A 25,078-nucleotide genomic window follows, 5' to 3' on the forward strand; every position below is an offset into this window, starting at 1 on the left:
TTGACACTGAAGTCCCGTGTGAATCGGATTATAAATGTGAAGTTTTAGATGAAGCACAAATGAACAGCGGCATGAATTGAATTTATATTTAATTAATACTGTAGAGTTTTTGAACAATACTATTTTTTTTATTATTATACGTGTATGTTCTTTTTTTAAATGTAAACTTTATAAATGCTTTGACGATACATTTGCCAATAAATCAATTATTGAATTGAATTAATATGAATGAATATGCATCCTGAACGGATTGAAAATAATCCAAACATCAACATCAAATACCTGTATGCATTGAAGGTGAAGGATTGCTCAGTGTTCTTGTATTGAAGACCTGCAGAGGACATGTAAAACTTTAAATTAATTGATTTATTAAAAGATATAGCTCTTTTCAAACACATAAAACAATTAAGTGTAAAATAATATACAATGTCCTGGCGGAAAACGGCTGGTACATTATTAACAAATCACTCATTGTGTTTACTATCAGTAAATCAATCAGAAATGTAAATAATTGCTGAAGAAAACATTACAATGTACAGTGCTCAGCATATATGGGTTCACCCCTCATAAATCTCTATTTTTAATTCATATGTTTAACAGGAAGCTGTTCAATATTATATTTGTGCATGTACATTAGATTAGTCAGTGCTGAAGCCAAATCTGGAGCTCATCTAACAAAATAACTTATGATAACACTCCAATAACTAGTGCAGTGAAATTTATATGATATTGAAGAATATTAAACACAAATTTTAAAAGAGGAAAAATCAAGAAAAGCAAAAAAATGAAACATTTAGTTGAAATTGTGTAGGTTGTAATTATTTTTTGCAATATTTAGCTTAAATTTATTTGTATTATCTTTATATTTCTGAATATGTTTGGTGACTAAAACATTATTTTAATAAATATATCTGTTTAATAAATCAGTTTTGTTTAAATGCACTGCCTATATTCACTGAGAAATGGAGGAAAATATTCATTTTCAAAATGGGGTCTACTCAATAATGCTGAGCACTGTAAATCTACTGTCTCTGACACTGGAGCATCAATATTGCTAATTTTATCAGACAATAATTTAATCAAAAAGCTGAAATGTCGAGTGTTTCTTGCCTCATAATGTCCGATAATCAAATAAAGCAACTATTTGTGAATGTAAAGAAGAAAACCCAACACACCTGAGTCAGTCGCTCAATGCAGAATGCTGAATTTGAACTGCACACTTTCAAAAACAAACAAAAACAAACCAACCAATACTGCTACCTTCATAACACTGACTTATTATATGGTTAGCAATCTATTTATTATTATAATGAATTAAAATCAGTACTTATTATTATTTAATTCATGGAAAAATAAATCTTTTATTATATCCTACACTAGGTGTCGCGCTTTCTCTCACACGTGAGCTTTTATTTTTGAAAACTCCATTTCCCATCCTGCCTTGCGTCTCGCTCCGCACATCCGCTCTGCTCGCGGTCACTCGCACACGTGTTGCCTTGTACCGCCGCAACTTTCTGATCATAAAACCCTGTTTTCTCTTCAAAAGTCGTCGAAATAGACCCGTGAGAGTTCATCATGTTCCTGCAGTTTTACCTCAATGAGAATGGCGAGAGGGTGTACACTCTGAAGGTGAGGTTTTGCTGTTTTATCGCGGCGTTCTGGCTAAACACGCGTCATGGTGTTTATTTAATCCGGTCGTATAGTAGCCACATCGATTGTTACTGTAATTGAGGTAAAGTTGGATTTATATTCACACATTAGCTCATTATAACTGTCCCCTTACTGTTGACCACGCTACTTTGAATATTAACTCTGTAATCACATGTCAGGATGACTTTAAAACAACATCAGCACTATTTAATGGCTGCTAGTATCACTCTATTCTGTTTATACTTTGTTAATAATACTTTTCTGAAAATATACTTTTAAAGAGAAAGTCAGAATGTGCGAGTATGAAACCAACTTGACCTTAATGAGTTGTATTTATATTCGCTCATTCATTGTTTACCGCTCTACTTTGAATCTTGGCTCTGATTTAGCATGTTAAACAACATTAGCACCATCTATTTGACTATGAACAGGCTTGTGCTTTGATCATCTTTGGCTGATGATATGATTTATCCATTTAGAATTTGCTAATCATACTTTTCTGAAGTTTATTATTATTAAGAAGAGTCTGAATGTGGGAATATAAACCCAACTTGACCTCATCGTTACAGTATACTATATTAGAAGAAAATACTGTAGTGTTTTTGAACCGAACTCTAGTAAAGTGTATGTCACTGTATGTATTGTACTATTTATTTACAACACTAACAAGTGCTAAAGAATACTGTAGTATTAGCTATAGATAAACTAACAAATACTGTAGTACTTTTTAGTTTTTACTATAGTAACCTGCGGTGTATTGTACTATACAGGGTTTCTGCGGGGTATTAATGTCGTAAAGCTTAAAAGCTAAAGGCCTTAAAGTCTTAAATCTACTGAAATGTTGTGTTGTAGGTCTTAAATCTTTTTTAACAGGTCTTAATTTTCCTTTGTTTATATAGCTGCCCAATCTGGTCATTAAGACCCGTACAATCACCAACAATCCATCTCAATGAACTTAACTTTTTATTTAAAAATAGTATGTAATTACTTTGCTTACAGTAACGTTTGCTTAAAAGTTCGCAGTTTATTGTGTACTGTTCTTGGTAAAGGTTATAGGGTTTGTGAATGGATATACTTGAAAATTAATACAAAATATTCAACCAAAATTATTATCATTGTGTTATTAAATTATAATCATTTTTGATAGGACTAGTGAAGATCTTTTCTAGCGGATATTCAAAAAAAAATCTTAAAGGCATTTAGCCCTGTGTAAGTCTTAAATTTTATTCATAATGGCCTTAAAAATGTCTTTAACTTGGTAATATACCATGGAGTATGGTTAAGATTAACTTGGAATATACCATATAGTTGTATAAAACAACAACATTGGGTGATTTGTTTATATTACTATAGTTGTAGTGTTACCGTTTCTGTTAAAACACCAAAACAGATTAAAGTACTTTACTGTAGTATTTTTCAAAAACACTATAGTATTCACTATAAACCAGGCGTTCTTAGCCTTTTTCACTGCAGGGCCCACTTCTTTCTCTGATCAATTTTTGAAGGCCCATCTGTCTGACATTTTCTCTAAAATCTTTGTGTGAGAAGCTTGTTTAAGCCTTTATTTATTACCAAATATTATACTATCTTAAAATAACAATTATATATTACACATTTGTTGTGCCTTTTATTTTCTATTATCAGCATTTTATTAAAATATATAATTTTATTTAAATCTAATTCTGTATAAAAATAAAACTATCTCTCTAAATAAATAAATATATATATATATATATATATATATATATATATATATATATATATATATATATATATATATATATATATATATATATATATATATATATAAAAAACGTTTTAATAAAGGCTTTAACTCTAACCATTTATGGGAAAATACCGGATATATATCGTATACAGTCATTCCTCCTTCCCATATCGCCCAGCCCTAGCATAAATAAGTAAAATAAATTATAAAAGAAACTAATCCATACAATTTTTGTATGCCTGATTGCTTTTGAAATTAAAAATGCATACGAATGATCATTTATAATAGTCTCAGCTAGGGCTGCATGATTCTGGCTAACATGAGAATCGCAATTTTAATTTAATTTTTGCTTTAAAATCAAGATCAGGATTCTGTAGATGTAAAATAAAGGTTAATATGAGTAGGCTAATATAGTTATTTCTCAAATAGTAAAACAGCAACAATAATAATAATATTAGGCCAATGTGTGGGTCTACTGTTGGTTAAAATGCTAATCGTAAAAAAGCTGAATTAAGATTGCGTGTAGGGTTGAATCGAGTTCGTGATTTATTTTGATTTAATTGTGCAGCCCTAGTATTGACGTTGCATATCCTGACTATTGTGAATGATCACGTTGTGATATCGTTGCTGAAAAGTTGTATTGTAAAGTTTTGCAGCGCCACCTTGTGTACTGGAGTATTTCGGTTTTTCGTAAGTGACATGAAATGCCAGGGAGGGATTTTGCGTGTTCATTGGCTCATTGGCAGTGAAAATTGTGTGAATGCCGAAAAATGTCTGAAAACACTGGCGATAAATAATAAAGGGTTTGACGAGAGTTATTACAGCCTAAAGCTGCGGTCACACTGGGCTTTTCCTCCCATAGACTTCCATTCATACGCACGCGATTGCGTCAGACTGGAAACGCAAGGTCATGCGTCAAGTTTCGCAGGTTGCTGCGGTGCAAAGTTTAAGCTTGGTGAACTCTGAACTGTGATATCGCATCACTTGACTGAGTTAGACCAATCGAGGATCAAAACAGGACCTCTCTGGACAGAAATTTAAAACATGGAGCAATCGCTCGCTTTTTTTAATGTCTAATCATCTTGTTTAATTCCGCCCCTTTTCGCAGCGCCGCGCGACAGAATTTCGCGCACACTAAGCCCAGTGTGACCGTAGCTTTACAGTGTCCTCCCCCTCCTCACCATTTCTGTTTGTTGATGTCAATACTGACAGCTGAAGGGGCGTGGTTAAGTGTGTTAGCCCCGCCCAATACCTCAGACAGACCTAATCTGAGAATTTAACTGAAAACAAGCAGGAAGTGCATTCTCAGATTTCAATTAAAGATTAGAAGAGCAAACTATTTATGTTCCTTAATGACCAGCACAGATGAATTATTCACCACAAAACTAGCAACGAGCTAACAACATCAATACAGCTAGTTTTGATTTCATTAGTAAGACAATTCTGCATCTTCAGAACATTTCTCAGTTGTAAATGACTTGTTTTAATGTACTGCTTTGCAACAATACAAGTTTAGTAGTTATTGTGGGGGTTTTCCATCATCTGAAAGGTAGATTAGTGTATTTGCATGGCTGATTGTGGTGTTTGTGTGTGCAGAAAGTGGACCCCAGCGGTCAGCCCACCAGCTCGGCTCATCCGGCACGATTCTCACCCGACGACAAGTTCTCCAGACACCGAGTGACCATCAAGAAGAGATTCGGACTCCTGCTGACGCAACAGCCCCGGCCTGTGCTCTGAACACACACACACACACAAACTCAACAACACTGGACTTCTACACACATTATTATTGTTTTTTTATGAAGAAGTGTTTTCTGATTTCACATGACCATCATTAGTGCTCAATATTATTTTAAACTCTCTCTTTTTTAAATAGAGTAATATGATTTGTGATTCCCAAACGCATGGCTCCATTGTTTGCTCAATGTGGTTATGTGGAGCAACTGGAAAATAAAATTAAATGCCTGAAAGCGTGATACTTGTGTGTTTTGTGCTTATTTAAAACATCATCTAAGATAGAAACAATAAAAAATATATATGTATTCGTTATTAACTTGTATTTATTTATTAATAAATGAAGTATGACGCTGAGAACTACATTTCCCTACAGCGCAGCCTTTGCGCATGCGTCACGCCGCCAAGCAGCGTGCCTGTCGGGAGCGCGCTTTACGCCCGTAGTCAGTCAAACGTGCTGATTTGATGATCTGAAACCGGAGCGATAAACACACCGGGTTTATTCGCGTGATGACCGGCGTTTACCGAGCCCGTGACCGCCGACAGCACACTAGAGATCGTCTGGAGCCTGAAATGAAGCGATTCTGCTGATCGGAAGTGAGTAACGCGACTGTTAATGCGGCTCTGCGTTTATACCCCAAACAGCGCGAAAGAGTGATGTATTACTTTCGCTTTATTTCTTGTGTATGAAGAGTTTAAGTCGCTTTATCAGTGGACATTGCGTCAGTGTGAGCCGTGTGTGTGTCTGTGATCTGCTTATAATTGGCTTAATGGAGGCGCTCAGGTGCTGTTTGTGTTCCCTCACTGAAAGTGTCGCAGGAAACAACGGTTGGTCTGTGTCTCAAACCCTGCCGAACACCCTATGTAGACAGCACACAAGCCAGGCCCTCGACAAGTAGTCTATTAAGGCTTTTGTGCCTTAAATGTGTCATGGTATTATCACGTAGGATGCTAATACTGTTACTGTCCAAAATGTACCCATGTAGACAGCTCATTAGGGTTTGACAAGTGCTGTCTAGCTAGGATGCTCACTAGATTTTGAAGCTTCCTGATGGTGCGATGGCCAGAAATATGGCCATTTGGGAAGCTAGCTGGTATAATGCTACCATAAACTAGCTAGTTGTTATTCAGTGACAAATATATACATACACACACACACAAATAAAATATACATACATACATACAGGGGCGGATTTAGCGACGTGGGGGCCCTAGGCAACTCCAGCCATGGGGCCCAAGTCCTGATGCACCCTTTCTACTTTAATTTAATGATCATTTATTTTGCTGGGTTTATCTTAATTCAGTCTTTACATTTTGAATGATTATTCATTCATTCATTCATTCATTCATTTTCTATTCGGCTTAGTACCTTTATTAATCAAGGGTCGCGGACGCAGGGAGAACATGCAAACTCCACACAGAAACGCCAACTGACCCAGCAGAGGCTCGAACCAGCGACCTTCTTGCTGTGAGGTGACAGCACTACCCACTACTTCACCCCATTTTGAATGATTAGTTCTTACAATAAAAACTTACAATAAAAAATAGTAAATAGGTATATATATAAATTTGTCTGCTGGACTGTTCCATGATTGGGGTGGTGGATATTTTATTTTATATTATTATTATTACATAACATTACATTATCATAATAATATTATATTTTAGTGTATATTAAATAATATTTAATTATGTAAAAAAATTCTCTCACTATACAAAATATGATAGAAAAGATGTTTCTAGAACGATGTTATAAATAGTTTATAGGTATAATGTATACTTCTAGATATATATTGTGGGCCCTAAGCGGCTGCTTACCTTGCTAATTGGTTAAATCCGCCCATGCATGCATATATATATATATATTTATATAGTTGAGGTCAGAATTATTAGCCCCCCTTTGAAATGCACCCTTTCTACTTTAATTTTTTATTTTTTTTATATTATATATATCACTCATTCTTCTTTTTGACATTTTAAATTAATGCAATCTCTACACTTTAAGTGATTAGTTTTCTCAAAATTAATTTACATCTAAAACTAATATATATTTTTTTTTTTTGTCATGGAATTTTTATTCTTGCAAATAGCATTTTACATTTTATTACAACCCACAAAACAATCCCCAAATAAAACAATCAACATTTCAAATAAATAGGTAAATAAATAAAATAAACAAAATAATAATATATAAAATAAAATACAGAGGAAAAAAAAAAATAATAATAAAATTATAATATCAAACCATATACATACATACACATATACCTTCACTCAATCCACATCTAAGGTTTTTAAGTGATTAAAAAATGCAATAAATTGTTGCCATTTTTCAAAAAAGTGTTCTCCCCTACCTCTGATATTGTATTTAATTTTCTCAAGTTTTAAAAAGAAGACCAAATCTTTGAGCCACAATGAGATAGAGGGGGGTTGTGGGGAGGTCCAGGACAACAGTATTCTGCGTCTAGCGAGAAGAGATGTGAAAGCCACAATGTCAGCGTGTCTCCGGTTTAAAGGTTGACACTGAGAGGGAACACCAAAGATTGCGATTAAAGGGCAAACAGCTAACTTGACCCCCAGAATATCAGAAACTATTTTAAAAAAAGTAATCCAATAATTTTGCAACTTGGGACAAAATACAAACATATGACTAAGGTTACATGGTGAGAGTTTACATTTATCGCACATATCTGAAACATTGGGATATATTTTAGAAAGTTTGGCCTTTGAGAGATGAGCTCTGTATATCGTTTTAAATTGTATAAAGCTGAGTCTAGCACATGAAGTGGAGGTGCGCACATTGTCCAATACTGCACTCCAGTAGTCATCTTCAAACTCTAAGTCAAGTTCCTCTTCCCAGGCCCTGATAGCTTTAATGTTATGAGAGTTATCCTTTGATAAAATAATTGCATATATCTTAGAAATTATCCCACTCATATGAGCATTCAGTTTAAATACCTCTTCCCATGGAGACCTTGTAGGCAAGGAGGGAAACTCAGAGAACAGAGAGGAAGCACAATGTCTAGTCTGAAAATAACGAAATAAGTGGGAGGGGAGCAGATTAAATAATGATGATAATTCAGAAAAATTTGCAAACATATTGTTAATATATAGATCTTCAAAGCATTTCAGACCCTTCTTTTCCCAAAAAGAAAATACTGAATCGGAGAAAGGAGGAAGAAAAAGATGATTGTTAAGTATAGGGGCCATAGTCGATGCAGTAGTAAATTTAAAGTGACGCCGAAATTGAAAGAATATTTTGAGAGAAGCACTCACTATTAGATTATCTGTATAATGCGAAGGGGACACTGGTAGAGAAGAGAACACCATAGCAGGGAGAGATGTTGAAGAACAGGACTTTGCTTCTAAGTTGCACCATGATAAAGAAGAGGCCTGTACCCAAAATATCAATTTCTGAATATTTGCCGCCCAGTAATAATACATAAAATTAGGCAAGGAGAGCCCTCCACTTATCCGACTTTTTTGAAGAGAACTTTTGGAAACTCTAGGAGATTTACCTGCCCATATAAAAGAAGAAATTATCTGATCTATATTCTTGAAGAAAGATTTTGGCAGAAACAAAGGAATAGCTTGAAAGAGGTAGAGAAATTTTGGAAGATTATTCATTTTTACAGCATTTATTCTGCCTAGTGGTGATAATGGGAGAGATGCCCATCTTGAAAAAGCTGATTTCATGTATGAAATTAAAGGTGTAAAATTTTCTGACTTTAAGGCAGAATAGGAAAGGGTAACATTAACACCAAGATACTTGAATTTAGATCTCTCCAAATGGAATGGAATGTCATTCTGTTTTAATGTTTGGCCAGATTGGTTTATGGGTAAACATTCACTCTTCTGTAAGTTCAATTTATACCCAGAAAACTTACCAAAATCATTTAATAAACAAATTATGTGGGGAATAGATGCAATTGGATCAGTGATATAGAGTAATAAGTCATCAGCGTATAAGGCTAACTTATGTTCAATTCCTTTACGAATTATACCTTGAAATACAGGAAGTGTTCTAAACATTATTGAGAGGGGTTCAATAGCTATCGCAAAAAGTAATGGAGACAGAGGGCACCCCTGACGTGTGCCCCGAAACAAGTTGAAATACTCAGAATTAACACTGTTTGTATAAACTGAAGCTTGCGGGTCAGTGTATAGTAAGCGAATCCATGATATTAATCCATCCCCAAAACCAAACTCTTCCAGCACTCTAAAAAGGTAAACCCACTCTATCCTATCGAATGCTTTTTCGGCATCTAATGAAATAATTACCTCTGAGGAGTCGCTGCTTTGTTTTGAGTATATAATATTAAACAGAGTGCGAATGTTAGAAAACGAATATCGTCCTTTAATGAATCCAGTTTGTTCCTCTGTGATAATACTAGGAAGTATTGCTTCTAATCGAGAGGCCAGAATTTTGGCTAAGATCTTAACATCAACATTAAGAAGGCTAATGGGTCTGTATGAAGTACATAATGTTGGATCCTTCCCGTCTTTAGGCAATAGGGTTATAGATGCTTGTCTCAATGTTGGGGGCAATTTACCTAGATCTAAGGATTCCTTAAAAACAGACAGGAGCAGCGGAGCCAATTTGAAATTAAATTTCTTATAAAATTCCGATGGTAGACCATCAGGGCCTGGGGATTTCTTACACTGCAATGAGTTAATTGATTTGGTAATCTCCTCTAAGGTAATGGGTCCATCAATTTCAGACACTAAAATAGAATCAACCTTAGGGAAGTTAATACGGCCAAGAAATTGGTTTAATTCTTCTAGATTGTTAGAAGCTTCATTTGTATACAGAGAGGAGTAAAAGTTTTTAAATATGGAATTAATCTTCACTGGATCAGATGTTAGTGTACCATCAGGCTGTGCAAGTTGCGTAATAAAGCGTGAAGCAGCTCGATTACGAAGCTGATGGGCTAAAAGACGACTGGCCTTATCCCCATATTCGTAATAATTGCCACGTGTCTGTAACAAAAGTCTCTCTGCCTCACCTGTGGATAACAAATTAAATTCTGACTGCAAATTAAGCCTTTGTTTATTTAGCTCAGGAGTTGGGTTATGAGCATACTGGTCATCTAATGATTGAATATCATCAGATAACTTTTTTATCTTATTCCTACGCTCCTTATTAACATAGGCAGAATAAGAAATTATCTTTCCTCTTAGAAAGGCCTTTAAAGTTTCCCACAGTAAGGAATAAGAGATTGAATCGGTCTGGTTAGTAAGGAGAAAGTCATCTATTGAGTTAGAAATATATTCACAAAAAGCCGAATCAGATAGAAGTAAAGAATTGAATCGCCAGGGTGATCGAGAAGTATGAGGTAAAATTAAGTTAATATCAAGACTTAGAGGGGCATGATCAGAAATAACAATAGGTAAATATTCAGAATCTACCACCTGAGTGATTAGAGAATTATTAATAAAAAAATAATCAATACGAGAGAAAGATTGATGGACATTTGAGAAAAATGAATATTTCCTTGCTGAAGGATTTAAGTGTCTCCATGGGTCAGTATAACCATTTTGAACCATAAACTCAGAAAAAATCTTTGACATACCAGAGGGAACTTTCTTAATAGTACTGGATTTGTCCAATTCTGGGTCAATAACACAATTTAGGTCTCCCCCGAATATTAAAAGATGTGTGTTCAAAGCTGGGATCTTTGACAACAAATTCTGAGCAAAAATAGTATTATCAAAGTTGGGGGCATATACATTAACCAGTACTACTGGTGTTTGTGAAATTTTCCCTTTCACAATTAGGTATCTGCCATTTACATCAGAAATAACATTGTCCATAGAAAAGTGAACAGTCTTATTTATCAATATGGCAACTCCTCTACATCTGGAATCAAAGTTAGAATGAAAAATGTGTGATGTCCAACGAGTTTGAAGTCTGCCTTGATCCTTAAGTCGCAGATGTGTTTCCTGAAGGAATACAATGTCAGGTTTTTGTAGCTTCAAATGAGTCAAAACTTTAGATTTTTTAATTGGACCATTGAGTCCTTTCACATTCCAACTCAAGAATCTAACTAAATTTCTGTTTTTGTTCATCCAATTGCATTAATATACTAGTTGAGAGAAGGCCACAAGCATAGGGAAGCACACAACAAAAAAAATAAATAAATAAATAAAATAAATAAATAAATAAACAAACAACACCGCCCACCATCCCTCCCCACCCAGCTTTACCCTGAACATTACTCAATTTCTTCTCTCCATTCCCAAACAATGGAGGCAGAACGCCAAAACTTGTTAACCTCCGATGCACAAAAACTTTATATATCTGCATCTAAATCACGTGAGGTCACTCCCGAACATATAAAGCAAATGTCGTTTCTGGCAACAAGAAAAAACGTTTGTCTGAACCAACTTGGTTAACAGTCATCAGTTAACGGAGTACAGCTGTTAATGCAATGATGTTTATTGCATATTCATCTCAGTGTGATGTCTAAGAAGTAGAATACCGTTCGTTGAGCCACCGCTGGGCTTCTTTTGGGCAGTCAAATTGAAACTTTTCATCGCCAAGGCTGATAATTAGGCGAGCCGGGAATCTAAGAGAGAATCTCACGTTCTTCTCACGTAAGCCATTTCTCACAACTGAAAATGCTGCTCTCCTTTTAGCCACACTAGAGTTATAATCAGGAAAAATGAAGATCTTGTGGTTCTGATAGAAGAGCTGGTTCCAATTCCCTCGCCGAACAACCTTTTCTTTATCGGTGAAGTAGTGAAACCGCACGATCATCACTCTAGCCCTTTGATTTTCCCGGTCGGCCGAAGACGCGGGGCCAATGCGGTGCGCTCTATCCAGCAACGGAGGCGCTGGAAACATCTCTGATCCGAGCACGTCCTGGAAAAAGTGCGACATAAATGCGACCGGATCGCTCCCTTCTACTCTTTCTGGAAGGCCGATAACCCGGAGATTACAACGCCGAGAGCGCGATTCCAAGTCCTCCACTTTCTCGGTGAGTACTTTATTGGCTGAATTCAACTTTAGCACCGTCTGCTCCAGTGCTACAATGCGGTCGCTGTAACCATTCATGTGCTGATCAAGCTCGTCAATGCGTTGACCTTGTGCCTCGATGCTTGATTTAAAACTCTCAAAAGATGCAACAACTGGAGCAAGAGCAGCGTCAATTGCTGCTTTCACCTGTTCTGCAATGGTAGAAGTTAGCTCAGTGATCAGAGTGGCACGGAGATTTTCCAGATCCAGCGGCAGCCTGTCGCCATGACTTTCTGTCGCGGCCGCCGACGTTTTAATTTTTTTCTGCCTTTCAGACGCCATAAATCCTTCCAAACTATAACCGTTTGATGCGCGATACAAAGAAGAAACCACCAAGTGTGTTTAAAGATTAAAACAGCCAGCTAGATATATTAAAAGATGAAAATGCTCGGGAGCTCACTTCAAGCGTGTCTACCCGCTCACATGCTTAACCGGAAGTCTCTAAAACTAATATATTTTTAATGAATTTTATTGCTGGACTGCTCCATGATGGATATTTTATTTTATTTTAAATATTACTGTTATTACATAGCATTACATTATAATAATAATATCACGTTTGATTGGATACTATATATTTAATTGCGTTAAAATTGTATTTGTACCTCTAACCATACAAAATATGGTAGAAACGATGTCATGGATAGTTTATAGGTATAATGTATACTTCTAGATATTTATTGTGGGCCCTAAGCTGCTGCTTACCTCGCTTATTGGTTAAATCCACCCCTGGTGCTCAGCATAATTGAGTACAGCCCATTTTGAAAATGAATATTTTCCTCCATTTCTCAGTGAATATAGGCAGTGTATTGTGGTGCATTTAAACAAAACAGATTTATTAAACAGATGTATTTAATAAAATAATATTTTAGTCACCAAACATGTTTAGAAATATAAAGATAATACAAATAAATTCAAACAAAATATTGCAAAAATAAAATACAACCTACAAAATTTCAACTAAATATTTACATTTTTTTTAGCTTTTCTTGATTTTTCCTCTTTTAAAATTTGTATTTAATATTTTTCTTTATCATGTAAATTTAGCTGTGCTAGTTTTTGGACGTTATCATAAGTTATTTTGTTATATCTGCTCCAGATTTGGCTTCAGTACTGCCTAATCTAATGTATATGCACAAATATAATAATATAGAGCTTCCTGTTAAACATATGAATTTAAAATAGAGATTTGTGAGAGGTGTACTTATATATGCTGAGCACTGTACATGCATATATACATATAGACATACATGTAGATATAATACAAAAATTGAGACACTGATCTATATATATATATATATATATATACATGCATACTAATATGTAATGGTCTACGCATGTAAATATAAGTATTTAAAGCATAATTATACTCCTTTTACATAATATACAGTATGCATACTGTATGTGTGCACATTATGAGAGTTTCTCATATCATAAGTGGCGTTATTAGATTGTTAAAATATTGTATATATTTTGAAAATGACACCATAATTAAATAATAAATATATATATTTAACAAAATATAACTAAAAAGAAATAATTTGTTATTTAAATTTTATTTTTAATCAACTAAATGCTTAAATGTATGTGTGTGTATATATACATCTGTGCCTTTGTTTTTGCTTGTTTTATTCTGACTCTGGCTGAACACTGTTGAGAAGATAACTGTGACTTCATCCGTGTATTATGTGTGATTCTCCTATTTTTATTGAAGACCAGCTAGAACCAGTTTTTAGGTTCAGTATTTTGCGTCATGTTTTAACTCCATTTTGTTCTGTTTCTCTTTTTCTCCCCTCCCTCTCTCTTACACACACACACACACACACACACACACACACACACTTGATCCATCACGACAGCATTCTTATAAACACAGCATGCTTTATGTTGAATAACAGTAGAAGAGCCGTGTTAATTTTTCACACACTGTCAGATGATGTCCCACAGAGCCATAAAGCGCTGACGCAGCAGATTCAGATGCTGATCTGAGCAAAAACAAGCTCTTTTTGGGATTCACACTCGTACACTGAATGCTCCGATTCCTCGTAGTGTTAAATTAGTGCATTATTAATGCTCTGTTAAGCTCATAGGAGAGTGTTTTGGTTATTTTCGCACATCAGCTGATAGTAGAATGATGTTGTGTGTGTGTGTCCGCTGTGCTGCACGCGCCGTCAGCTGAGTGACCCCGGGGACTCCGTCCTGATGGACCCCCAGCAGCCGGCGGTGCGGGACGCTGCCGTGGCCTCCTCCGTGCGCTTCACTGTCACCCCAACCAAAGCGGAGGATCTGCCGGACACGTCCCCGGACATCAGCGGCCGCTCCAACACCAGGGTCCGCTTCGGATCCAGAGAGAGTGTCAGCGAGGCGTCCGCAGCCCTCAACACCTCCACAGGGGCCGAAACACCGGACCGCAGCCACGAACACGGTGAGACACACCTACTGCAGGCATTTCTGCTCATAGGAAAGGTTCTGCATATTTATTTTGTTTATATTATTAATATTTATTAGTATTATTATTATAACTGGCTGTAACGGTACCTAATATACACACAATATATATGAAACGCTGACACTGCAGTCATTTCTGCTCTGATAAAAGACCCTGCTTTCTTATTTTTGTATATATATATATATAGGGAAAAAGTATTGAACACATGAAGAAAGGAAGGTGTATTCTGTCAGTGAAAGCCCAGCCAGAAGCTGAAATCTCTCAGTAGTTCTTCAGCAACCCTCTGCCCTTCCTCAGTGTAATTCAGCGGTGTAGTCAGGGCTCTGATAAAAGCCCCTGCTTATTTATTTATATATATATATATATGAATATAAATACAGTGTGAATTTTTCCCCGGAAACCACCAAAGAAATCAGCCAAAGAAATCCACATATGCAAAGAAAACAAATCTAATTAGTTTACAAATTAAGTTCTGTGTAATAAAATGAAATGATGCAGGGAAAAAGTATTGAACACATGAAGAAAGGGAGGTGTATTCTGTCAGTGAACGCCCAGACAGCAGCTGAAATCTCTCAGTAGTTCTTCAGGAACCCTCTGCCCTTCCTCAGTGTAAATTAGTGGTGTAGTCGGGGCTGTACGCACATATACTCCGTATGCCTACTTTTTTTCCACGAGCTGTTTGGGTATTATGACTTCTGATGGTCAAATATTGCGAATACCCTCGGTATACTTGTTTTGCTGATTAGACTTCTAATTTTTGTGTATTCGCGTCCCCTTTAACTGTATACCAAATGTTTTTTTTGGGCGTCGCTTTAGCCCTCCTATATTTCGATTTAACCCCCCTAAAAGTTTTGCTATGTGCTCATGAACTGTACACTACTGAATGATCGCCTCAGTCCCCTTTAAATTTAATATGAAATCGGCGGCAGACTTCCGCTCCTCCGTTTTCAACTCGTTTTTCATTTAATCAGCAAACCACAGCTGTGCAGAGCAGGAGAACAGGCTGCGTGCTTATTGATAGATTGTTATGATATCTGCAGTTCTTTGCTGTAGAAACACCTGTATCACCTGTACCCCAGTGTCACGGAGGAGCATTCGGGTTTCCCCATCTACTGTTTCCTCAGCGCTCCCCTCATCATCGCAGCTGTTTCCTCCAGCGAAAATGCAGCTCTTAACAAACACTTCGCTATGTTTATTTCAGAATGAACCCTGATTATAAAACGCATTACAGTGCATTCATGCACACAGTGACAGAACCACTCAGTGAAGGTGCTCATTTTACTGCATGTCAGAGTGAAACATCATCAGGTGTATCGTATTATAAATGATGTCCTATTATGAATGATGTAAATAAGCCTGTACGTTTTTTTATGTTTATATTCATGCTATTTTGAATTTAAATACTGGCAGCTCTATTTATTTAATACATGGAAAATGTACTTGAGGATAGTATTTAAGTTTATGTGCGTAGTTTTTTGTTGTCCTGATTTTTATTTTATTTTAAATTTACAGTGTATGTTAACAACATACAATACTTGATATAGCTGTCCTGAAACACACTTTTTTATACAGTATTTAAATAAATAAATATATATATATATATATATATATTTTTTTTTTTTTTTAAATAGGCTAATTTTACAAGTCCCCTAGAGTTAAACAGTTGGGTTTTACCACCGTGTAACAATATTATCCAGCTGCAGGACCACAGAACCACACACGTTTCAGGCACACTCAATCCAGCACACACGATCTATGCAAACCAAATGATGTTACGACAGATGTTAATGTTATTAACGTCTTCTCGGACATCGTCATCAATATAATTTTATATATATTGTTTATGAATATTGTACACAATAAACAATAGTGTTTACTATTTCATAAATATGGCGATTGAGACGGGCGAATGGGGAGCAGTGTTTCCGATCGCCATTCAGTATAATAGACTGAACAGTTTTCTATCAGTCATCATAGATGATCAGTCATTATTATCTGACAGAGTCAATATAGCAGATACTCGTTTACTGGCCTTGCTGAACGATCTAAATTGGACAGGTTTCATTTATATAATCCATTCACAGCAAGTTAATATAGGCAAGAATACACCTTTATATGTAATAAAAATCTTTTTACATGTAATAAATGTACAACACTATATTAATTTTTTACTCCACCGATTTATTAGTAATTATTATTCTTTTTTTTAAGATGACTTTTTTATTAATGATTTCCCACATTAAATACTGTAGTAATTTATAGTAAGCAATATATTGTTTTTAAACCATAAAGTACTGGTAATTTGTTGCAATAATAGTCTAAACAAATTTAGCATTACAAACAAATTAACATTTAATAATTAATTAAAATAATAATAAAAATTAAACAGTTTAGTAAAAGATATTGGTTTATAATCATATAATAAGTTAAGATAAAATAATATATAAACTATATTATCTATTGTTTAAATAAATAACTATAGTAATTCATTTTAATGTGACACATTATTGTTTGCTTTTTATTTAACCATGATAATATTAAGATCCTGAATTAGTTTATTACACTTAATCCTACAAGTAGACGGTCCATTATGTTTTCTTTGTGAATGTGGACACGTGAATAAAGTCATAAGTGTTTTAACTTAGTATTTTTATTTACATAATTTGAGTTCAGAAACTGCAGAGATGTTAAAGTGATCGTTACGATATAATAATGATATAATGACTGAAATGGGAAACCATATTTGTGAAATTCAATAGGTGGCGATAATCCTAAGGAGTTAGTTAGTTACCATATGTGGTTTGCCTAGATCCTAGATTGTGTGTGCCTGAAACGTGTGTGGTTCTGCGGGTCCGCAGCTGGATATATCTCCAGTGTAATATTCAGCCAATCTCTGGGACTGCTGGGGGCACTATTTGCTAAGCATCAATCATTTAATAAACATAGACTATTAGCATCTCGCTTTAAAATGAACAAGTTTGTTTAAATATTTTTCCTATTTAAATGGATAGTTCACCCTAAAAGTGAAAGTTATCATCGTTTACTCAGCCATTACTTGTTACTTGGTTTTTTTTTTTCTTCAGTTGTATAAAAAAATATTTTAGAGAAATCTATAAACCTGTAACCACTGACTTCCATAGTATTTGTTTTTTCTATGTGGTAATCAATAGTTACAGGTAACAGATGTTAAATAAACATGTATTGGTAATGAATCAAAGAAGCTGACTTTTGTTGTTTCTTTGCCTACTTTTAACATTTGGGTTGGGTGGGTAATAGTACACCACCTTTTTTAGGACTACACCACTGGTGTAAATGAGTATTAGCTGCTTCAGTTCAACATCTACATTAGCAGGAGGATGAAGATGAAAGCAGGGTAGATATTTCAGCAAGACAATGATCCAAAACACAGCCAATGAGACTCTCAGGATGCTTTCAAAGAAAGAAAATCAAGCTGTAGAATGGCCCAACCAATCATCTGAGCCGAATCCAATAGAAAATACAAATTAAAGCTCAGATTTGACAGACGAGACCCACAGAACCATCAAGACTTTGACCTCTGTTGAAGTCCTTGAGAAACTCACACCTGAGCAATGCATGAGTCTTCATTCTCCATATGAAAGGGGTCTTTAAGCTGCAGCACCAAACAAGCCTTTTACATTAAGTTTTAAATACATTTCAGTTGTTCAGCTCTTTCTCCTTGCGTCATTTCACTCTGCTGTCTGGGCTTTCACTAGCTTTCTACAGCTCCCTTTCTTCATGTGTTCAACACATTTTCCTGAGCCTTTTTATTTTATTACACAAAACCTAATTTGTAAAGTAATTAGATTTGTTTTCTTTGCAAATGGATTTCTTTGATGGTTACCAACATCTGGTGAAAATTTCAAGTCATTGGCATCTTTAGAAATGTGTGTGTGTTTGTATATATATTAGGCGTGTAACAGTATTCAAACCCAACCAAACTGTGATACGGCCCTATGGTATAAACCGGGATACTCTCATATTGTTATTAATATAATGGTTATAAATGAGTATGCTCAGTGACACATGTATGTATAAACAACTAAACAAATAAAACTTCCATAACTAATGCACACAGTTTAACACACTAGCCTCAAATGTTTTGTAGTTTTATGCTTCATTTAGTAATATTTTGATCAGCTTTTTCATTGAAAGGTTTTTGTTTAGCAGTTGTAGTTCAGCCTCAGAATCTGTTTTAATTATTGAAACTGTTAGTCGATGCAGTGAGGGTGTGACTCACAGTCTGCAACATCATCATCTGAAAGAGGAACTACCTTTCTCACACACACACACACACACACACACACACGCACACACACACACACACACACACACACACACACACACACACACACACACAGAAGGTTTGGCTTGAAATCTTCTCATTTCAAAAGCTTCATACCTGAACAACACACCTCAGGGAAGAATGCAGTGACGCAACAACAGTGTGTGTGTGTTTGTGTGTGTGTGTGAGTGCAGCAGGGAGTGAATGGCTTACCCCAGCTGTAGTTATATTTTGGTGCATTTTCCTTTCTTTTTTTCCCATAAACTACAATAATGGACAACAAATGCATAATCTACAGTAAAGTCAATCCATTAATGATATGAAATAATCCAAACTACTGATAGAGAAGCATTGGATTCTGTTCATAATTGCTGTTTAACATGTTAGTGTTATTGCTAACCTCAAAGCAGACTCCACATGGCGTGTCTAAAACACAGCTTCATGTATTTTCATCATATTATTGTGTTTAACAAGTGAATTAACTGAAATATGTCAAGAACAGAGTGATTAATCTACTATGAGTGAATCCTAAACATCAATGAGAGCAGAGTAAGGACACGCCTCAATGCCTTCCAGAGTTTCCCGCCACAGGAAGTGACATCACTTGGAGCAAGTCACATGCTTCTTCTGCCAGCGATTTACAGATTGATCTGGCTTTTTATAACCGATGTAACAGAGTTGAGCAGAACGCAGAGTCACACACTAATGTGTTTTTATATGACTGAAATGACTAGTAATTCAGAAAATAGAGGGTTCATGCTAATGTTTATTTAACTGAGGACTGTAAACACCAGGGCTGCACCATATTGGAAAACCTAGCATTGTGATTTTGTGATTTTGTGCGATATGAATACAATTTCACCAGATTACTTAATGTACTCTATCATACACCCGGCGCAATAAGGTGCAGGACGTGTTTGGCGTGATTTATTGCTATTTTCAGACCAGCGCAACAGATCCATTTTGCATCACGCTGTTTAAATAGCAAATCCATTCGTGCGCTACTCTGTGGACTCATGGGTGTGCTGGTCTATAAAGGAGGTGTGTTAAGGCGCATTGTTGGAGCGTTGCTGTTTTGAGGAACTGAAATAGACCGCACCATTGACCAACTAAAAGCTGCTCTAAAGTCCAGCAGAGCGTGTTAGTTATGAGCCTGTGCAGGTCTAAACACTTACACACTGCTGAATACACACAGGATGAACAGCAACACACAAATATCTTTACAGATGAAAACAATTAAAGGATTAAAATGATCCAGAAATGATGATTTTTCAGCTCATTCATGACCATCTGCATCTGTATAATGTTATTATTATCAGCAGGATTATTGATTATCTGCAGATTTATATCTGTTTTAATAAACACAAGTGTAGATTTGTCCAGCTGTGAGGTTTTGGAGACGTCTGCATCACCATATGGGTCATCAGAACAGGACGTGTGTTTGGATATAACTCAGTGTTTTGACCACACTTCATTATTATTGTTCATTTATTCCTTTGCTGGAGATTAGAACTGAATTTAGAAATAGTTTAGACACAAATCTTAACAAAGGAAATTAAATATGTGGGCTAATGGATGTGTTCAGTGGAGTGAGTCTCCACCGTTTCCTTACTCCAACAAAGTAAAGGAGTAAAGTGAGGAGTAAACGTAAAGAGAAAGTAAAGAGGCTGAATGGAGGAGGCTCGTTCTTTATCCTCGCGCTGCAGATGCTCTGTTTAACTGTTTTCTCACTAGTGAAGTGTTCAGTTTTTACACTTATAAAGTCGCCATGTAAATAGCGAATGCACCATGGAGCGACACAACTGACTCTTAATGGGAATGAGAGACGAGACTCTGATTGGTTTAATACAGGTTATGGTCAAAACACACTCAGAACTCATTAAGAGAATAAGCACAACCCTGTTAGACCATGCGCCGGGGCGCAGAACGTATTTATCCATCCTTACAATAGCAAAAGTGGATTCAGACATGACCTTAATACTTTTGCGCCCTGAGCCTCTCCATAAAATCGAGTAAATCTAACAATATATACATTTCCTCGACACGTTTTCGCTCTGGTCTGTGCTATTTGCAGTGCGTTTCTGTATTCGCATGTGTTGTGAGTGTTTTCATGTATAACAATTAGGCATGTGCCGGTATCACATTTTCATGCTGCGATTAATTGATTGAGCTTTTATCACGGTATACGGTATTATCACGGTATTTTACTAGAGAAACAGGTAAAAAAAACACAAAAAACTTCAGTTTCGTCAACTTAGTAACTTTAATAACTTTTTAATTAACTAAAAGTACTTCAAACATTTAAATACAAATAAATATAAATAAAACAATACACAATATAAAAGTAAACTTGAGCAATTATATCAAAGTGAATGTGCAAAGGGAAACCATCTTCGATCAGCAATCCCTCTGCATTTTTTTGGAACCCAAAATATTTCCAAACCTCTGACTTTTTTTTTGAAGGGGGATAAATTGTCGGCAGCGTTCCTCCTTCCGCCATGCTTCTTCTTCGTGTGAGGATTAGAGAGCGGTGGCAGCGGCGGCGCGCACACAGTGCCTCTACATGTGGGGATTGTTTACATCAGAGTGCGCATCAGTTCTGCGCAGCATATACGCAGTGTTTCTTCAAGCGGTTGATGGAAAATAAGCTAAGGCGCGTTCTAAGAATATAAATTCGGATCTATTATTTTTCACGGTATTTTGAAGTGCCCGCGATAACAATATCGTGCATATTCATTACCGTGATTTATCGCATTACCGAATGTGAAGAGAAAGATCCACCAAAAATAAAATGTGTTATCATGAGTCTAACAGTGTTCAAGTAGAGCATCTGAGTGATAAACATAAAAATAATTCAATAAAATTAAATAATTCAATAAAATTAATCGTAGTTTAAGTCACAAATGCTACAATTTCTCATGCCTGAATGCTTTTAAAGTCATTATACAATCACAGGCATCAAACACACACGCAAATGATCAATTATAATACGAACTCAACACTACATATGTCTTGCGGTGTGACTACTGTGAATGATCACGTTGCCATATCCATGCTAAAACCATATATTGTGCAGCCCTAGTAAACACACACACACACACACAGAAGATGTTATTAGACTTCATTATTAGATGATAATTGAAGCTGAATGTGTGTTTCAGGGGGCGGAGACAGTCAAATATAGCTCATACGTTCATACTTACACGACTAAACATCCCTAAATACACACTAACGTTGATTCTAGATGTAACCTGGTATCATTTGTGTTATTATTCAGGACCGCTGTGTGTTATGGACGGAGTGTGTTTGTCTTGCCTTGTGTCCTGTTTGCACAGAGTGTGTCGTTATGTTAAAGTGTGTCGCAAGGCAGACATGTCATATGTGAGTGTGTGTTGGGGAAGTGAGAGTGTGTGTGCTGACTGTTTTCCTCTGGTGACGCACTTTATTGTCGTGTGATCCGACATAACACTGAGATGCGTCCACATCTGCTGGACTGGAGTACACGTGTGTTTGTGCGCATTCACGATGACTTATTTTAATAAAGGTGTAAAATGAAGGATTGTTTCCTGACAGGTTTCTCACGCACTTATTCTGGCCATTACACTTAGCAATGTTTGTGTGTGTGTGTGTGGAGGGGGGGGGGGTGTATGTATTTGTGCGTGTATTTGTATGTGTGTATTTGCATGTGTGTTTATGTGTTTGTGTTTTTATGTGTGCGCATATATGTGTGTGTTTGTGCACGTGTGTTTTCATATGTAAATATGTGTGTATGTGCATGTGTGTGTTAATGTGTGTGTCTTTTTGTGTTCATGTGCATGTTTTTGTGCATATCTGTGTGCATGTTTGCTCGTGTGTTTTTGTGTGTATGCATGTTTTTTCGTGTGTGTGTGTGTATGTGCACGTGTGTTCATGTGTGTGTTTTCATGTGTGTGTGTGTATGTGATGTCGTGTGTGTTTGTGTGTGTGCACATGTGTTGATGTACATGTTTTTGTGCGTGTGCATATCTGTGTGTGCATGTTTGCTCGTGTGTTTTTGTGTGTGCATGTTTTTTTCGTGTGTGAGTGTATGTATGTGCACGTGTGTTTATGTGTGTTTTTTTGTGTGTGTGCACATGGGTTCATGTGCATGTTTTTGTGCGTGTGCATATCTGTGTGTGCATGTTTGCTCGTGTGTGTTTTTGTGTGTATGCATGTTTTTTCATGTGTGTGTGTGTGCATGTGTGTTCATGTGTGTGTGTGTGTGTGTATGTGATGTTGTGTGTGTTTGTGTGTGTGCACGTGTTCATGTGCATGTTTTTGTGCGTGTGCATATCTGTGTGTGCATGTTTGCTCGTGTGTTTTTGTGTGTATGCATGTTTTTTCGTGTGTGTGTGTGTATGTGCACGTGTGTTCATGTGTTTTTTTTCGTGTGTGTGTGTGTGTGTGTGTGTATGTGTTTTCATGTGTGTGTTTGTGTGTGTGCACATGTGTTCATGTGCATGTTTTTGTGCGTGTGCATATCTGTGTGTGCATGTTTGCTCGTGTGTGTTTTTGTGTGTATGCATGTTTTTTCATGTGTGTGTGTGCATGTGTGTTCATGTGTGTGTGTGTGTGTGTGTGTGTATGTGATGTTGTGTGTGTTTGTGTGTGTGCACTTGTGTTCATGTGCAAGTTTTTGTGCGTGTGCATATCTGTGTGTGCATGTTTGCTCGTGTGTTTTTGTGTGTATGCATGTTTTTTCGTGTGTGTTTGTGCATGTGTGTTCATGTGTGTTTTTTCGTGTGTGCGCGTATGTGATGTCGTGTGTGTTTGTGTGTGCACATGTGTTCATGTGCATGTTTTTGTGCGTGTGCATATCTGTGTGTGCATGTGTGCTTGTGTGTTTTTGTGTGTATGTGTGTGTTTGTGCACGTGTGTTCATGTGTGTTTTTTCGTGTGTGTGTGTGTGTATGTGATGTCATGTGTGTGTTTGTGTGTGCACATGTGTTCATGTGCATGTTTTTGTGCGTGTGCATATCTGTGTGTGCATGTGTGCTTGTGTGTTTTTGTGTGTATGCATGTTTTTTCGTGTGTCTGTGTGTGTGGGTATGTGCACGTGTGTGTTCATGTTTGTGTTTTTCTGTGTGTGCATCTTTGTGTGTATGTGCACGTGTTCTGCGTGCATTTTCGTGTGTATATTTTCATGTGTTTGTGTATGTGCACATGTGTGTTCATATGTATTCGTTTTGTGTGTGTGTGTGTGTGTATGTGCACGTTTGTGTTTGTGTGTTTTTGTGTCTGTTAAAATGTGTGTGTGTGTTCATGTGTTTGTGTTTGTGTGTGTGCATATTTATGTGTGCTTGTGTGTTTTTGCATGTATGCACGTATCTGTGTATGTGTGTGCGCATATATGTGTGTGTTTGTGTGCGTGCATATGTGTTCATGTATATGTGTGTGTGTGTGTGTGTGTGTGCGTTAAACCCTGTCTATGCATTTTCGTATGTGTGTGTGTGTGTGTGTGTGTGTGCACATTTGTGTTCATGTTTGGGTTTTTGTGTGTGTTAATATCTGTGTGTGTGTGTGTGTGTTTATGTGTATGTGCACGTTTGTGTTTTTGTGTGTGTTAGTGTGTGTGTGTGTGTGTGTGTGTGTGTTTGTGTGTGTTTATGTGTATGTGCACGTTTGTGTTTTGTGTGTGTTAGTGTGTGTGTGTGTGTGTGTTTGTGTGTGTATGTGCACGTTTGTGTTCATGTTTGTGTTTTTGTGTGTGTTAATATCTGTGTGTGTGTGTGTGTGTGTGTGCGTTAAACCCTGTCAATGCGTTTTCGTGTGTGTGTGTGTGCACATTTGTGTTCATGTTTGGGTTTTTGTGTGTGTTAATATCTCTGTGTGTGTGTTTATGTGTATGTGCACGTTTGTGTTTTTGTGTGTGTGTGTGTGTGTGTGTGTGTGTGTGTGTGTGTGTGTATGTTTGTGTGTATGTGCACGTTTGTGTTCATGTTTGTGTTTTTGTGTGTGTTAATATCTGTGTGTGTGTGTGTGTGTGTGTGTGTGTGTGTGTGTGTGCGCGTTTATGTTCATGTGTATGTGTTTTTGCGTGTGTTAATATCTGTGTGTATGCGCACGTATGTTTGGGTGTATGTGCACGTGTTCATGTGTAAGTATATGTGTGTGTGTGTGCATATCAGTGTATGTGTGTTCATATGTATGTGTGTATGCATGCATGTATTTGCAGTGTGT

At 36.4% G+C, this 25,078-nt stretch overlaps 2 protein-coding genes across 2 annotated transcripts in view; both read left to right on the top strand.

The window, feature by feature from the left end:
* The first annotated feature begins 1,465 nt into the window (after window positions 1-1,465).
* On the top strand, window positions 1,466-5,352 carry nop10 (NOP10 ribonucleoprotein homolog (yeast)). The gene is made up of 2 exons (XM_056462616.1): window positions 1,466-1,629; window positions 4,973-5,352. The coding sequence occupies exons 1-2, from the start codon at window positions 1,576-1,578 to the stop codon at window positions 5,111-5,113; spliced, it is 195 nt and encodes a 64-aa protein (XP_056318591.1). The 5' UTR covers window positions 1,466-1,575; the 3' UTR covers window positions 5,114-5,352.
* A 175-nt stretch (window positions 5,353-5,527) lies between these two features.
* LOC130231523 (solute carrier family 12 member 6-like) overlaps window positions 5,528-25,078 on the top strand; it is a 55,686-nt gene continuing 36,135 nt past the window's right edge. Inside the window, 2 exon segments of the mRNA XM_056460860.1 lie at window positions 5,528-5,707; window positions 13,988-14,553. Coding sequence (XP_056316835.1) covers window positions 14,331-14,553 — 223 coding nt within the window. The 5' untranslated portion in view covers window positions 5,528-5,707; window positions 13,988-14,330.

The sequence above is a fragment of the Danio aesculapii genome, chromosome 7 (assembly GCF_903798145.1).
Source record: "Danio aesculapii chromosome 7, fDanAes4.1, whole genome shotgun sequence".
Classification (NCBI taxonomy): domain Eukaryota; kingdom Metazoa; phylum Chordata; class Actinopteri; order Cypriniformes; family Danionidae; genus Danio; species Danio aesculapii.